Raw genomic sequence first — 13,633 nt, forward strand, 5'->3', positions numbered from 1 at the left:
ATATATTATCTGAAGAATAGCAATGGATTTTTGCGATTACTTGATTAATTTTTTAATTAATTTTTTTTTAAGAATAGTACCCATGTGGCGAGCGCTCAGGGTGGCCAGACGCCTTAATCTAATAGATCTAGTAAATCGATTACCTTAAATCTGCGTTCTCCGATGGGCGGAATCCCGTAAGGTATCTCATAAAAAGCGATGTAAAAAGAACCTAGGACACTTTCGACGCCTATACCTTGTACTCTACCTAGTTTTACAGAAACTATCGGTTTATCCATTGTTAACTAAATCAGTGGTAACTTAACCAGACTTGACTGTATCTCGCACAGAGTTTGTTTATCCCCTATCGCGAACGTATCCTAATTTTACCTATAAACGTTCCGATACGAATACGTTAATGCACAAGACAAAATATCTGCAAAAGAGTGCTCCGAGGACGATCCGCGTTATTCGAACTTTTAATCGCGAATATGCGAATTACGATATAAGATGCATATTTATACCGTTGCACCAATAATGTATGTAAACGAGGCGTTAGAAACAGAAATCTACTTAAGTAGTTTGATTGACCTCTCGAAACCTTCATATTGAAGTATGATAGCGTGTGTTTACAGTTTCTGCCGTAGAAATCTGAATACGGTCATGAACGTTTCCTGCTTCACGCGACAGGTAAACCGCCGATTCTATCGTAGTATCAGCTACGATTAGAACCTGTAATTTCCTGTTGTTTGAAACTCAGATGGATATTAGACTTCGATAAAGATATCGATCTGAAGATATTGTTCGCCGCTAACCGCGAATATTTATGCAACTTCATAATTTTCTTAAGATATCAGTTTTGTTTCAAACAACTTGTGAACGACGAATCACGATTAAAAACGGGTATATTTTCAAAATAGTATAATAAGAAATATGTGAAGTCTTTGAGACACCGGTATCTGGAAATTGATATTTGGTAGTCAAAATTAGTAACATCTTTAACCTTTGGTACTTAACGAAATGTATTCATAGAATAGATTTAATTTCCTGTGTACACAATTTATCGGATCTAATCTGGCATTTAACGGATTACGCTATGTACTTGACATAATCTTAGATAAATTACAATGATAGTAGCGGTCTGCAGCTTTCTTCAAATCTCGTGAATAATTTAAGATAATGATTTGATAAAGACTTATTATATACTAATGAAGTCCATTACTATATTAAGTGTGACATGATATGGTTTTTCATTCTTATTGCTAATATTATACAAATGTTTAAACAAATAAAAAATGTGTATTCAAAGATGATGCATTATAATTTTATGAGTTTCGCATAAATACTTATTCTTAATACGACGTTTTGTTGTATTATAAATCGGCTAAGAGAGTGTAAATTGAATTAAACGCATCAGGTTTATAGGGTAGCAACTCGATACGTTCACCAATTTCTAAATAACAACGCTCCTCCTTCGTCACAGGATTCCAAGTGGTCTTGATAACACCGTCCTGACATGGAGTACAATGCCTACATTGAAAATAATGGTTCCATTAAATTTCAAAAAATATTTAAAACATCGACATTGAAATGAATCATGGAGTATCTGAAGTTCCACGAACGACTTACCCTGTCCTAGCGAAATTGGACCACGTCGTACACAAAAATTCAATCAGGTCTCTATCCTTCGTACCAACCGGTGGTGGTTCGAGGCTCTTAATTTTGCAAAGAGGCGAGTACAATATGTATGCTAATTCGTCCATATGAGATGATCCTAAACATTATTTTAAACGTAACACCTTCGTTCTAATATCATAATATGTAATTAGACAAACGATAACACAATATTACCTCTTACAACACGTTTCATCGAAAGATCTGTAAATGTCATTTCGTTTCCGACGTACGAAAACTTGTACAAGTACGTAGGCGCGGATGTCCTTTTCACGCGATCCTCGATGTACTTCCTCATGGGAACGGTAAAATAAATATCGGTTACGAAACGTAGGAACTGCTCCATCATGTTACTACTAATTGGCTGTCCGTTAAAATAATGATCCTTGACAAACTCCATTAATTCTTCTAGTTTCGCGGAGCCTAAATGTTTATGTCTCCCTAAGATTTTCACGTAGTCAGGTAGATAACGATTGTAATTATCCACCGCTTCCTTTCCGTTATCTATATCGAGATATATAATAATCATGTAAATGTGGCCGATACGCCAGAATCTTGTTTCAAAAAGAAATTACCATTGAAAAACATGATACAATCATATGAGAGGTATCCTGTCAAGACAGGAATACTGGCGTCGTTTGAACTTAATTCGTCAATGTGCAAGGGTAAAACTGGGTTTTCCGCTATATCATCGTAATTCACTCCAAACGCCATTTCGTAGATTTGACTCTCCTGCAAAAATATCAGAAGAATTTACGTTTCCAGTGCGTTACAATTTTCATGAATGCCACGAGACACTGTAAAAAATGCTTCCTACGTGTCTTGTGAGTATACTCGGATAACCCAAGACGATATCTTTATCGGACAGCTTGCGCATTTCTTTAACGATTTCCTCGGGGTCGTTAGAGTTTATTCCAAGAGCGGCCGCAAGTTTGAAACCACGTTCTGGATGACTTTGCCCGAAACCCCAGCTACATGTCAATAATCCACTTTGCATGATCGCTTTGTGGAAGAGTCCTGAACAGAAAAGATGAGTGTAACTTTCATCGAATAGGTACCCGATTCGAATAGATTCCCACGAGCATAAGTGTTATTTCTATACAATTTTAAATGACGTAATCTAACATCTGTGGTAGTTGTTGCTTTTGCGACCACTTTAGAACATATCAATCCTATTCAAATTAATTATCTTCGACACCTCGTTTTCAGAGTTAATTTATTTCTCAATAAAAATCCTTGTCACTCATATATGAGTGACGTGGCGGTCAACTTGTTAATCATATTCTGACAATTAATAGAAAGACTAAAGATCATCTAAAGATAGGTAAGAAGTCATAAATCTACCTTTCGCTCTCGGTGACACCGTTAAGGCATGGACTAGCACTCCGCCTGCACTTTGTCCAGCGATCGTGACATTGTTTGGATCTCCTCCGAATTTGGCAATATTCTCTTTGACCCACTCCAACGCTGCAATTAGGTCCTTTAAGCCCTGGTTTCCGGGAGCGACTCGGTGTCCCAGGTTTAGGAAACCTTCAAAATTTCAATAAATATTACGATTCGGTTCGAGATAGTGTGTGAATGTTCATGCAAGTAAAAGTCAAGATGCGTATGCATTCCATGCACGTAAGGTATGCATTTTACGGATAGTACGCAAAGTTCGCAAGAGAATAGCCGATACGTACACTAATCATAAAATAATATAATGAAATTATATGATAGTAGAGTAATAATCATAAATAGGTTTGTTTGTGCAAGTTTGAATATTATGCAAGTTTGAACTTTATAATTAATTATATCCGCATCCTAGTGATGAAACTTTGTACGTAGTTATCCTTATAAAATTATAAAATTCTAGATGGAAGTCCAGCTAACCGAATGCACCCAGCCTATATGTAACTGTAACAACGACGACGTCTTTTGTTATTAAGTAATCAGGCCTTATAATCTTGAAACTTCCGGCTCCTGATTTGAACGAACCACCATGAATCCAAAATATCACTGGTTTCGATTGATTAAGAGAATTGGTATAAACATTCAGGTAAAGGCAATCTTCGCTCCCGAAAACATAGTCTGGCGTAGCATCTTCAGCCTGTGCGCAGAACTTTCCAGTAGCTGTAGTACAATTTCTGATACCAGTCCATGGAACAGGTGGTTCTGGATCCTATTTGTTCGAAAGAAATGTAAATCATCAGTGAAAATCAATATTTTATACGTTTGGTACGTGTTTCGAGCGAAAATTTATCATTACAATAAATCGTTGCAGATCGAACACCTATAATCGCGCACGCCCCCCTTTCACGTATCGGTATTGTAAACAATGTATAAGCAATTGCGGTGGTGAGAAATAAGATCTGAACCATATATTCTCGCAATATCTACAATTTAATACTCATTGATTATTTTTAAGAGACTTAAACTTCTATTGTTTTGTTGCCGTCTCTATGCTGTTTTTACGAACGACTTCAATTCCACCGGAAGTCGTGAAAAGAACTTTCTATAAAATATTCATTGCATTTAAAATTTAAACCGATTCCTAATAAACGACTGACACGAATATTTCGGCAATGAATTTCATACTCTTTATTTTATAAACGGGCTTTATTTTATAAGAAAATCCACTACTACCCTTTCATCCGATGCCTGAGTCATCGCATATACTCGGGGCGCGCTACAAAGTGCCATTGTTTTGTTCATATGACAATGTCTTAAACATTTTACCAGGCTGTAAAACTGAATGTATCTTATTTCAAAGACCCGAACGTATCATTTAAAATAAAAAAAAGAAATTGATATTACCAAATTGATATAGTGGCGTTATCTCTTAAGCGGGCGAAGAGGGCAGACATATCATAAGATAATCCCGAAATAGTGTGAATAATATAATTTCATATTTATCTTCTTAATACCACTCGTGCTCATTACCATTCTGTTAATTGAAACATTTTGTTCAAATATATTATTGAACAATTTATAAGAATGGTCATCATTATTCGGCAATAGAAAAATTGAAGCTGAATCCAAGTCTTTTGGAATGATATCGACCATAACACCCCGAAGAAGTTATGTAATTCAATGCCGAAACGAATGAAAAATGTGTTAAAAATAATGGAGATTTTACTAATTATTATCCTATTGTGAAGCATTTAGATGTTTTTTTATACAAAATATGTTTTTGACTAAATAGTATGCATTTGACGACGTGACCCCAAATTTTCGAAAAATATATCCAAGTCTTGCAAAACTTAACGGATTCTTTTGAAATTTCGTGATTAATGTGTCAGTATGCGCTAATTTCACTAAAATTTGCAAAAGATTTAATTCAGAAAGGAAAATCTTTTGGCTAAGAATGTGGGTGACCGTAAAATTGTGTGGTTGCGTTAATTTCCCTAAAAATTCCAAACGATTCCATTCAGAGACGACAAACTTATGTCTGAAAAATGTGGATGACCGAGAAATTGTATGGTTGCGCTAATTTCACTAAAAATTGGAAACGATTTTATTCAAAAGCGGCGAACTTGTGTTTAAAAATGTAGACGACCGTAAAATTGTAGGGTTGCGGTAATTTCATTAAAAATTGCAAACGATTTGATTCAGAAGCGGCGAATTTGTGTCTAAAAATGTAGGTGACCGTAAAATTGTGTGATTGCGCTAAAACTATAATTTGCCAACCCCCGATCTATATAGTATATTTAGTATATTTACTACCTTGAATCTGAGTTCTCCAACGGGGGGAGCCGCGAAAGGTATCTCGTGAAATGCAATATAAGATGATCCTAGAACACCTTGGACGGAAGCACCGCGTGCTTTACCTTGCTTGAGAGTAACAATAGGTTTGTACATTATTAATGCCTTGCCGACACACCACTTCACCGCACTCTGCGTAAAATTTGTGGTTTAAATAATGTGTCCTATTAACGCGAGCTTATCTTAACCATATATTATCTTATTTTCATTTCATTAAGATTATATATCTGCTTAAGATCACCACCTGTCCTGTCTGCACTTGTCACTGCCACTATGGTTAATATGAAAAATGCACTATAACTTTCACGTCGTGGAGTGTCGGAATAAATCCATTACTTATCATTGGCGACAAATCTATTCAATAATTCTCAAACATTCACGACTGTCTCGAACATCTCATGAGATACTCCACTATCCTTCGTTCCCCACTACTCAAACATCTTCGCCCATTAATCTAATCGTCAAATTAAACTACACGGATTAACATGAAAAAAATTATCACAAACTCTTTACGTGATAATGCTCGATCTTCCTGCAATATTACTCTTTGACCGGTCACATATTTCAAACGATGGAAACTTTTTCAAATACCTAATATCTTAATAAAAGATTCCTATATCTCGAGTGTTCGTACGCGATAGAAACGATAGAATATATGTATTCCAATTTATAGTTATTATGCAACAAAACTACTGCGTACGCATATTCCCCGCGAGCGGTAGCGAAGTACATACATGTATACATTAATAGCATTCAACATTGCCGCCTTCACCAAAACCTAACTTAAGCAGGAATTAAAAATTTTTAATTTTGCGCCGTCTACGAAAGGGTTATTTAACATAATTTAATATAAACGACATGAAAGCATATAAGCTTTCGAATAAAATCAAAATCAATAAAATCGGTCCACGTACAACTCAGATATCGTAATATCATGTCATGAATCTCCCAGAAACGGTATTTTTCGTATTATTTTCCCGTCGTCAACCCTTAGCCAATAGGAGCTAAGCAAAAGCCGAGTGTCGTTCGTCGACTCTCGGAATCATTCGATTCGGCATGGCCGTCGGCCATCGAGCGTCGAGAGTCGAAACAGATGTCATCATTCATAACCTGCCAAGTGTCACAGTTTTTACACTATTGCATTATTAATTATATTTATATCAGCAAAATGTTTTCAATTTAGACTCTTTATGTAGGATTGAATAACAAATTGCAGCCAGTGTTGTAAAGTGTTGATCGATCTTGACTACAAGGTAAGTTGTAAAAATCTGAATTGCGAGATAGCTTTATTCATGCAGAAAACTGTTCTTAATGTAGATGCATACCACCGAAGTGTTTTGAATTTAAGCTTTTCATGTAGATCTTGTGGAAATGGAGGGGGCCTACAGCATTGGAGATTAACAAATTGCTGCAAGTAAAGTAAAATGTAGATCAATTTTGATTACAAGGTAAGTGGTCAAAATCTGAATTGTCAGGTACCTTCATTCATACAGAATAGATCCATACCACTATAGTGTTTTTAATTTAGACTTTTTATGTAGAGCTTATAGAAATGGAGTCATTTTCTCATTTCATCATTAACATTAAAATTTCTTGCAGTAAAAAAAAAATTGCAGGTATATATAATTATTTATAAATTGAACGAATGTTTATAATTAATAAATTATACGAAATATTAGGTTGTCCGGAAAGTTCATGCCTATTTTTAAGAAAAATTCAAGGGCATATTTAAATTTTGATGTATATTTATGGAATTATATATCTACCATTTTGTTTCACAACCTTTCCACCCTGTTAAGGAATGTACACATTTTATGTTTTCAGCCATTCCGATATATTCAGACCTGTACCGCCTACTAAAAATCGACATGGACTTTCCAGACAGCCCAATATATGTATATATATACACTGACGGACAAAATTAAAGTGACACTTTTGTAAAACGTCATATCTATGGGAGTTTTCAACCGATTTTGGAGAAACTTCGCGAGGAGTAGTTTTGAAGTGTCCTCTAAATGTGCGCAAAGTTGCATTGGCTAGGGTTGACAGGAGGGGGTTAAGTCGCCCCCGTAAAGAGGGGCACGTCGAAAAACGCCACTTCTGAAGAGGCCAGGGGTGACGGAAGGGGTTGAAAGAAGCCGTACGTGGTCAGACCAGACCGGATTTCAATTTAATGTGGGTTGACCACGTACGGCTGCAGGCCCTCGCTCCACTTCTGCATGCCGGCTCCGTCCGGCCCACTTAATACTCTTTCAAATCTACTCCAATTTGACAATGAAAGCGTGATTCAAAATATCCGAATTTTTGGGGACCTGTTAATAAAGCATTCCCGCGTCCGATTCCATGAACGGCGTTGACGTGGGGTTATTCATTCACCTGGTACACAGGCCTAAACTCGCGGGTGGGTTTTCCAAAAAAAACGTCATTTTCGTATTTTAATGCTATCCACGCGGGGAAAAGACATCAAAACTGTGTCACTCCTGTTACGTATACAGAAACTCGCTGTTTGTTTCCGGAGCTCGCGTTCATCAATTTTATTTTATCTACCCTCCTGGAATTTGGGGCTCGGTCTTCCTGGAGTGCATCCTGCAGCTGCATACTCTTAACATCATCTTCGACTTGCGTTGCGTGGGAAGACTTCTTATCTACCCTTTCCCAGGGAACGCAGCTGCTCACCTCAGAGCCACGAAAATCCTAACCGTCAGATTTCCAAATATGGAAATCACCGACGGATCCCCACCAACATTTAGGGGTATATAAACCCACGATTTTGGTGCAACAATTAGGTAATTAAATTCAACGTTTACTACACACGACCGCGGCAACACAACACTGCACATTTGTAACTTAGTATAGTTATTCTGAATATATATATTCTTTTGTGTAAATTCAAAGTTTCCTAAGTCAATTACTAAACCTTCACGATATAACAAGCAATCCTAGCCTGTGTAACGATCCCACAACATAATAACTTTGCCGCTCGAGTTATTATTCAATTAAATTAATAAGTTGCGAGGCTTTATCCGCGACGCGTAGTATTCATCAACGATACGATTTAAGCTCAGTGTATTCAACCCGAATTCCCTAATTCAACCTATCCTGCGGTTACCCTTTACTGGGAGATACCGATTCCTGCAGCTATCTGACTTAACGTCCGAGGCGTCTGCATTTGTCTCCAAGAACCAACAACCAAACACCCTAACCTACGGTTACCCTTTACTGTGAGATACCGATTCCTGCAACTATCTGACTTCACGTCAGAGTCGTCTGCATTGCCTAATCTATCCTCAGCCTTCGGCACCATTGCACCATACACAATAATTAATCGTATTGGTTCAATTCTCAAATCTATCCCACTCGCTGGGCTCACACGCGCGTCGCTATCGCCCTGGCTCGTAACACTCCAATGCCTTGGACCGCATCACATGTGTTCCACGCAACGAAACATCGTTCCAACTCCTACACTTGTGGGTGAACCACTCCTAACTCTGGGCCACCCTGTTCAGCTCCAGGGGCAGTTTTCGAAATGAGCTTTAAATAACATTGATCCTTAACGTACCGAGAATAAACATGGTGAATTTCATCACCCTTCGGAGTGTGGAAGTGCTCCCTTACGAAGGGTGTTGAAAAGTGGCGAACTGTTCCATCCTTCGAAGGGGTGGCTATGGGGCGCACGGCGTGGGCGTTGGCATTTCCTGGATCAGGAGATTCCAGGGAATGCATTGAGCCCAAATTCGGGACTGAAGTCCAAAAATTGTGGATTTTGGAGGGGGTGGGGTGTTGTGAGGGGTGGGTTTGCCCGAGAGGGATTTTGAGGGGTGCATTTTGTTGAGGGCATCGAGAAGGGTCGCCCCAAAGTTTTTTTTGATTCTTTCAACCCCTTCCGTCACCTCTGGCCTCTTCAGAAGTGGCGTTTTTCGACGTGCCCCTCTTTACGGGCGTGACTTAACCCCCTCCTGTCAACCCTAGCCAATGCAACTTTGCGCACATTTAGAGGACACTTCAAAACTACTCCTCGCGAAGTTTCTCCAAAAACCGGTTGAAAACTCCCATAGATATGACGTTTTACAAAAGTGTCCCTTTAATTTTGTCCGTCAGTGTATATATATATTCGCTTTTGTTATCCCGTCTCCCTTTATTTTACTCTATTCAATTAAAAAAACAAATAATAATTTAGACTTCTTATGTAGAATTTACAGAAATATCAATTTTATTTTTATAAATTTAAAATAGATTCTATATAATAAATAATTTGTAAAAAGAAGTGAAATCCTATAAAAAACTTCAAAAAAGTAAAAAAATTACGCCAAGTACATGAAAAAGTGGAGGACTGAAGGAGTTATCATTGAAAAATAGAAGATCTCTATAAAAAAAACTACACGAGTAGAAAAAGATGTGAAATCGAAATGAGCAAAAACGCAAAATAATGAAAGTGTACTCATATTGTCAGAGTTTTAAACTGACAAATTATCTGAAAGCTTGCGAGAGAAAAAGGTATTGGCGTTGATGAATGACCTTAAAAATATTTTAAATCGCAATACAATGAAAGTGTACTCATAATATTGTCAGAGTTTTAAATTGACAAATTTTGTGAAAGTCTGTGAAAGAGAAAGTATGGGTCTAGATGATCTAAGAATGTCTTGGCTGGCCACGCCAAGCATTTGACTTCCAGGCCGCGGAAATCTAGGCAAATCATCTGGCAGCTCATTTCGATTTCACATCTTTTTCTACTTTTTGTAGTTTTTTTTATAGGGATCTTCTATTTTTCAATGATAACTCCTTGAGTCCTCCACTTTTTCATGTACTTGGCGTAATTTTTTTACTTTTCTGAAGTTTTTTATCGGTATGTATTAAGCTAATTTGTAATTTTTCGTTGTCCTGTATTGTAAGAGAACCGTCGTATACTAATGCTGTAAAATGTAAAATAACGATCGAATAGATAGTAAATAAATATCTGTCGGGGATACATTATTATTTAGTGCAAGTTTCGCATAATTCCATTTTCTTAATAACAAATTTCATTGTAAATCGACTGCGAGAACTCAGATTAAGTTAATTAAATCCGTCGCCATGGGTAACATATCAATAGAATCGCCAATTTCTAAATAGCAACGATTCTCCTTCGTCATCGGTTCCCAAGTGATCTTGACGACATCATCGTGACATGGAGTAGGATTCCTACATTGAAAACAATGGATACATGGAATATATAGTCTTAACAAAATATCGATAACATCGGCATTGAAATGAATCGTGAAGTATCTAAAAATTCACAGACGAATTACCCCGTTCTAGCGAAGTTGGACCACGTCGTACATAGAAATTCAATTAGACTTCTGTCCTTCGTACCAATCGCTGGTGGTTCAAGGTTTTTAGATTTGCAAGGAGGCGAGTACAATAAGTATGCCAATTCGTCCATATGAGTTGCCACTAAATGTATTTTTAAATATTAGATTTGTATTCTAATGTTACAATATACAGAGTGGAGCAGCATTAGATGGATCCCCTCGAACCCTTTAACTTTATCCTAAAAGATTTGTTTGTATCGACGATAGTTTGGGCATTATTGTTCGGTAGCTGGTTAGCTGCTCCATTTTGTATATCGTTTCATTGAACAATAATAATTACATATACCGTAACATGATATTACCTTTAAGAATTCGTTTCATCATAAGATCTGCGAATGTCGGTTCGTTACCGAGATATGAAAACCTGTAAAGGTAAGTAGGCTTCAATGCCCTGTTCACACGACCTTCAGCGTATATTTTATACGGAACTGTGAAATAAATGCTTGATACGAAACGTATAAACTTGTCCATATTGTCAGCAGTAACTGGTTGCCCGTTAAAAAATTGGTTCTCGACAAACTTCAATAATTCTCCTTGTTCTTTAGGTCCTAAATTTGCAACATCCCCCAAGACTTTCACATAGTCGGGTATATACATATTGTAATTGTCCAACGCATTCTGGCTTATGTCTGTAACGAGATGAAGTCATTTGAATGCTTGATCAACAAGCTAGAATATTGCTTTAGATAAAAATTACCATTAAAAAACATAAGGCTCTCGCCTGATAAGTATCCAGCCAGAACAGGTATGTCGACATCGTTTGAACCCAATTGTTCAATTGGTAATGGTAAGACAGGATTTTCTGCTACGTCATCGTAATTCAATCCAAATTTCATTCTATAGAGATAGTAATGCTGCAAAAAAAAAAGATAATAAGAATCTGAATTTGTGTTATGTAAGAACATAATTTTACAATCGTCAAGCGTAGACTCGGGTGATTATGTATTCGTAGCAAGTGGAAATATGAAAAAATGTATCGGGATACATGTGAATGCAAAAATATATCAAATATCAACAATAAAGTACATTTTACTCTGTTTCGAAGGTAAGACATACTTTTCTGTAAATTTCGAAAGTAGCTCTCAACAAAATTAACTCTTTTAAATTCTCTAACAACAACATGTTATCCAGTACCTACTAATCCTATATGAATTGTTCACTCCACAAATATATTAACTCCGATTTTTGAAAAATCTTAAATTTAAGTGTCAAAGCACTTGATATAGTCATAACTTTTTATATGTACATTATTACATCGTATTATTATTATTTTTTATTATTATTATTCCTATTTGCACATTATTTCATCACATTTCTCAACTTTTTGTATTATAAAGTAAATCGATTTGTGCAATGAACGACACATATTACACTTCAATTATCTTATTAATGCATTTGTTAAAATCAATTGATACTGAACAACACCTAACAAAGAAAAATTTTTTCCGAATCCTTTGTATCGCATATTTTGTCAAGTATTCTATACATAGCAGAAGGTGTAGCCCGTTTTAGTAATTATCGTTAATAAAGTAGTTTGGCACCCACTATAAACAGTAATTGAATAATTACGATAATAACTTAATTGTAGTACAATGTTGGATTTGTAGTTATTGGACAACACATTTTGTCATCAGAGAATTTACAAAAATTATTTAATTCTTTTCACTGCTTTCTTTTCAAGTTGGTTATATTTCATTTAGAAAGTTTTTCATTTTTTACTAGTTAGTTACTCGAGAAAACTTTTTCCATTCTTCATCGTATTGGTAACCTCTTTTCCTTTTTATGTCGGTTAAAAATATGAAATTGCATAGACACCCGCAGTTTGTTCATGTGACACTGTAAAAAAGATCTTGCCTCTTTGTTGAACTCAAAATGTTCATAAGCCTTGACAATATCTTTATCGGATATCTTGCGTAGTTTTTCAACAATTTCTTCAGGGTCGGTAGAGTTTATTCCAAGGAGGGATGCAAATTTAAAACCACGTTCTGGAAGACTCTGGCCAAGACCCCACTTGCATGTCAACAATCCACTTTGCAAGATCGCTTTGTGGAAGAGTCCTGAGCAGGAAAGGTAAGTTTTGAAACTTTGTAAAAATTGCTATTATAAAAAGAGGTTTACTAAATTTCTAAAGATAGGGAAGACACCATAAATGTACCTTTCGCTCTCGGCGACAATGTTAACGCATGAGCTATTACTGAGCCTGCGCTTTGTCCAGCGATCGTGATATTGTTCGGATCTCCTCCGAATTTGGCAATATTCTCCTTGACCCACTCCAACGCTGCAATTACGTCCTTTAAGCCCTGGTTTCCGGGAGCGACTCGGTGTCCCAGGTTTAGAAAACCTTCAAAATTTCAATAAATATTACGATTCAGTTCTAAATAGTGTGTGAATGTTCAGGCAAGTAAAAGTCAAGATGCGTGTGCACTGCATAAAGTTTACAAGAGAATAGTCGGTACGTACACTAATCATAAAATAATACAATGAAATAATGTGATAATAGAGTAATAATCATAATTTTGGTGTGTAAGTTGATGGAGTTCTGGGCAGTTAAACAGTGTAAAGACGAAAATTGAGAAAAAAAAATTTTAAGTGAAAATACTCCTAAAATAAGTCGTATTTAGAAAAATGTCTAAGAGAAATATATTGTTGGAAATTAGTTGTAGAATTGATTCCCTGAGTTTGTCCGGACATAATTGTAGACACCCTGTATATTCATTGAATTACATTACATGAAGGGCAAGATGGGCAAAACCCTAGGCTTCGAATAAATCTGAAGTTTGCTGATATGTTTGTCTCGTTTCCTCTTTTGAAAATTTTCCAAAGAAGGAAACGAGACAAACATATCGGCAAACTTCAGATTTATTCGAAGCCTAGGGTTTTGCCCATCT

At 36.4% G+C, this 13,633-nt stretch overlaps 3 protein-coding genes across 5 annotated transcripts in view; all 3 read right to left on the minus strand.

Moving 5' to 3' along the window:
- Positions 1-476, minus strand: part of LOC128884953 (esterase FE4-like) — a 6,838-nt gene extending 6,362 nt beyond the window's left edge. The window contains exon 1 of the mRNA XM_054138674.1: positions 144-476. Coding sequence (XP_053994649.1) covers positions 144-278 — 135 coding nt within the window. The 5' untranslated portion in view covers positions 279-476. The remainder of the gene's footprint in view (positions 1-143) is intronic.
- A 526-nt stretch (positions 477-1,002) lies between these two features.
- LOC128884954 (esterase FE4-like) lies at positions 1,003-6,016 on the minus strand. Of its 2 annotated transcripts, XM_054138676.1 has the most exons (9): positions 5,642-6,016; positions 5,359-5,529; positions 3,526-3,814; positions 2,998-3,183; positions 2,471-2,670; positions 2,229-2,385; positions 1,831-2,157; positions 1,609-1,753; positions 1,003-1,509 (listed from the first exon to the last, which is right to left on the minus strand). In XM_054138676.1, exons 2-9 carry the CDS (start codon positions 5,491-5,493, stop codon positions 1,353-1,355), a joined length of 1,596 nt encoding a protein of 531 aa, XP_053994651.1. In that variant the 5' UTR covers positions 5,494-5,529; positions 5,642-6,016; the 3' UTR covers positions 1,003-1,352. The 2 variants fall into 2 exon arrangements, with proteins under 2 accessions (XP_053994651.1, XP_053994650.1); XM_054138675.1 differs by having other exon boundaries at positions 5,359-6,016.
- A 4,321-nt stretch (positions 6,017-10,337) lies between these two features.
- The window catches only part of LOC128872263 (esterase FE4-like), a 12,094-nt gene continuing 8,798 nt past the window's right edge, over positions 10,338-13,633 (minus strand). For both annotated transcript variants that reach the window (XM_054114759.1, XM_054114758.1), the window contains 6 exons: positions 12,901-13,086; positions 12,600-12,802; positions 11,443-11,599; positions 11,048-11,374; positions 10,683-10,827; positions 10,338-10,575 (listed from right to left, as the gene is read on the minus strand). In XM_054114759.1, coding sequence (XP_053970734.1) covers positions 10,440-10,575; positions 10,683-10,827; positions 11,048-11,374; positions 11,443-11,599; positions 12,600-12,802; positions 12,901-13,086 — 1,154 coding nt within the window. In that variant the 3' untranslated portion in view covers positions 10,338-10,439. The remainder of the gene's footprint in view (positions 10,576-10,682; positions 10,828-11,047; positions 11,375-11,442; positions 11,600-12,599; positions 12,803-12,900; positions 13,087-13,633) is intronic.

The sequence above is a fragment of the Hylaeus volcanicus genome, chromosome 2, assembly GCF_026283585.1.
Source record: "Hylaeus volcanicus isolate JK05 chromosome 2, UHH_iyHylVolc1.0_haploid, whole genome shotgun sequence".
Classification (NCBI taxonomy): Eukaryota; Metazoa; Arthropoda; class Insecta; order Hymenoptera; family Colletidae; genus Hylaeus; species Hylaeus volcanicus.

What these genes read in the sequence shown, in the direction of transcription:
- LOC128884954 (XM_054138676.1), bottom strand. Translation starts at nt 5,493, where the DNA reads ATGTACAAACCTATTGTTACTCTCAAGCAAGGTAAAGCACGCGGTGCT. An exon ending in TTGGAGAACTCAGATTCAAG is followed by an intron (nt 3,815 to 5,358) that starts GTAGTAAATATA and finishes TCGAACAAATAG; the next exon opens with GATCCAGAACCACCTGTTCC. An exon ending in TCCAATTTCGCTAGGACAGG is followed by an intron (nt 1,510 to 1,608) that starts GTAAGTCGTTCG and finishes TTTTCAATGTAG; the next exon opens with GCATTGTACTCCATGTCAGG.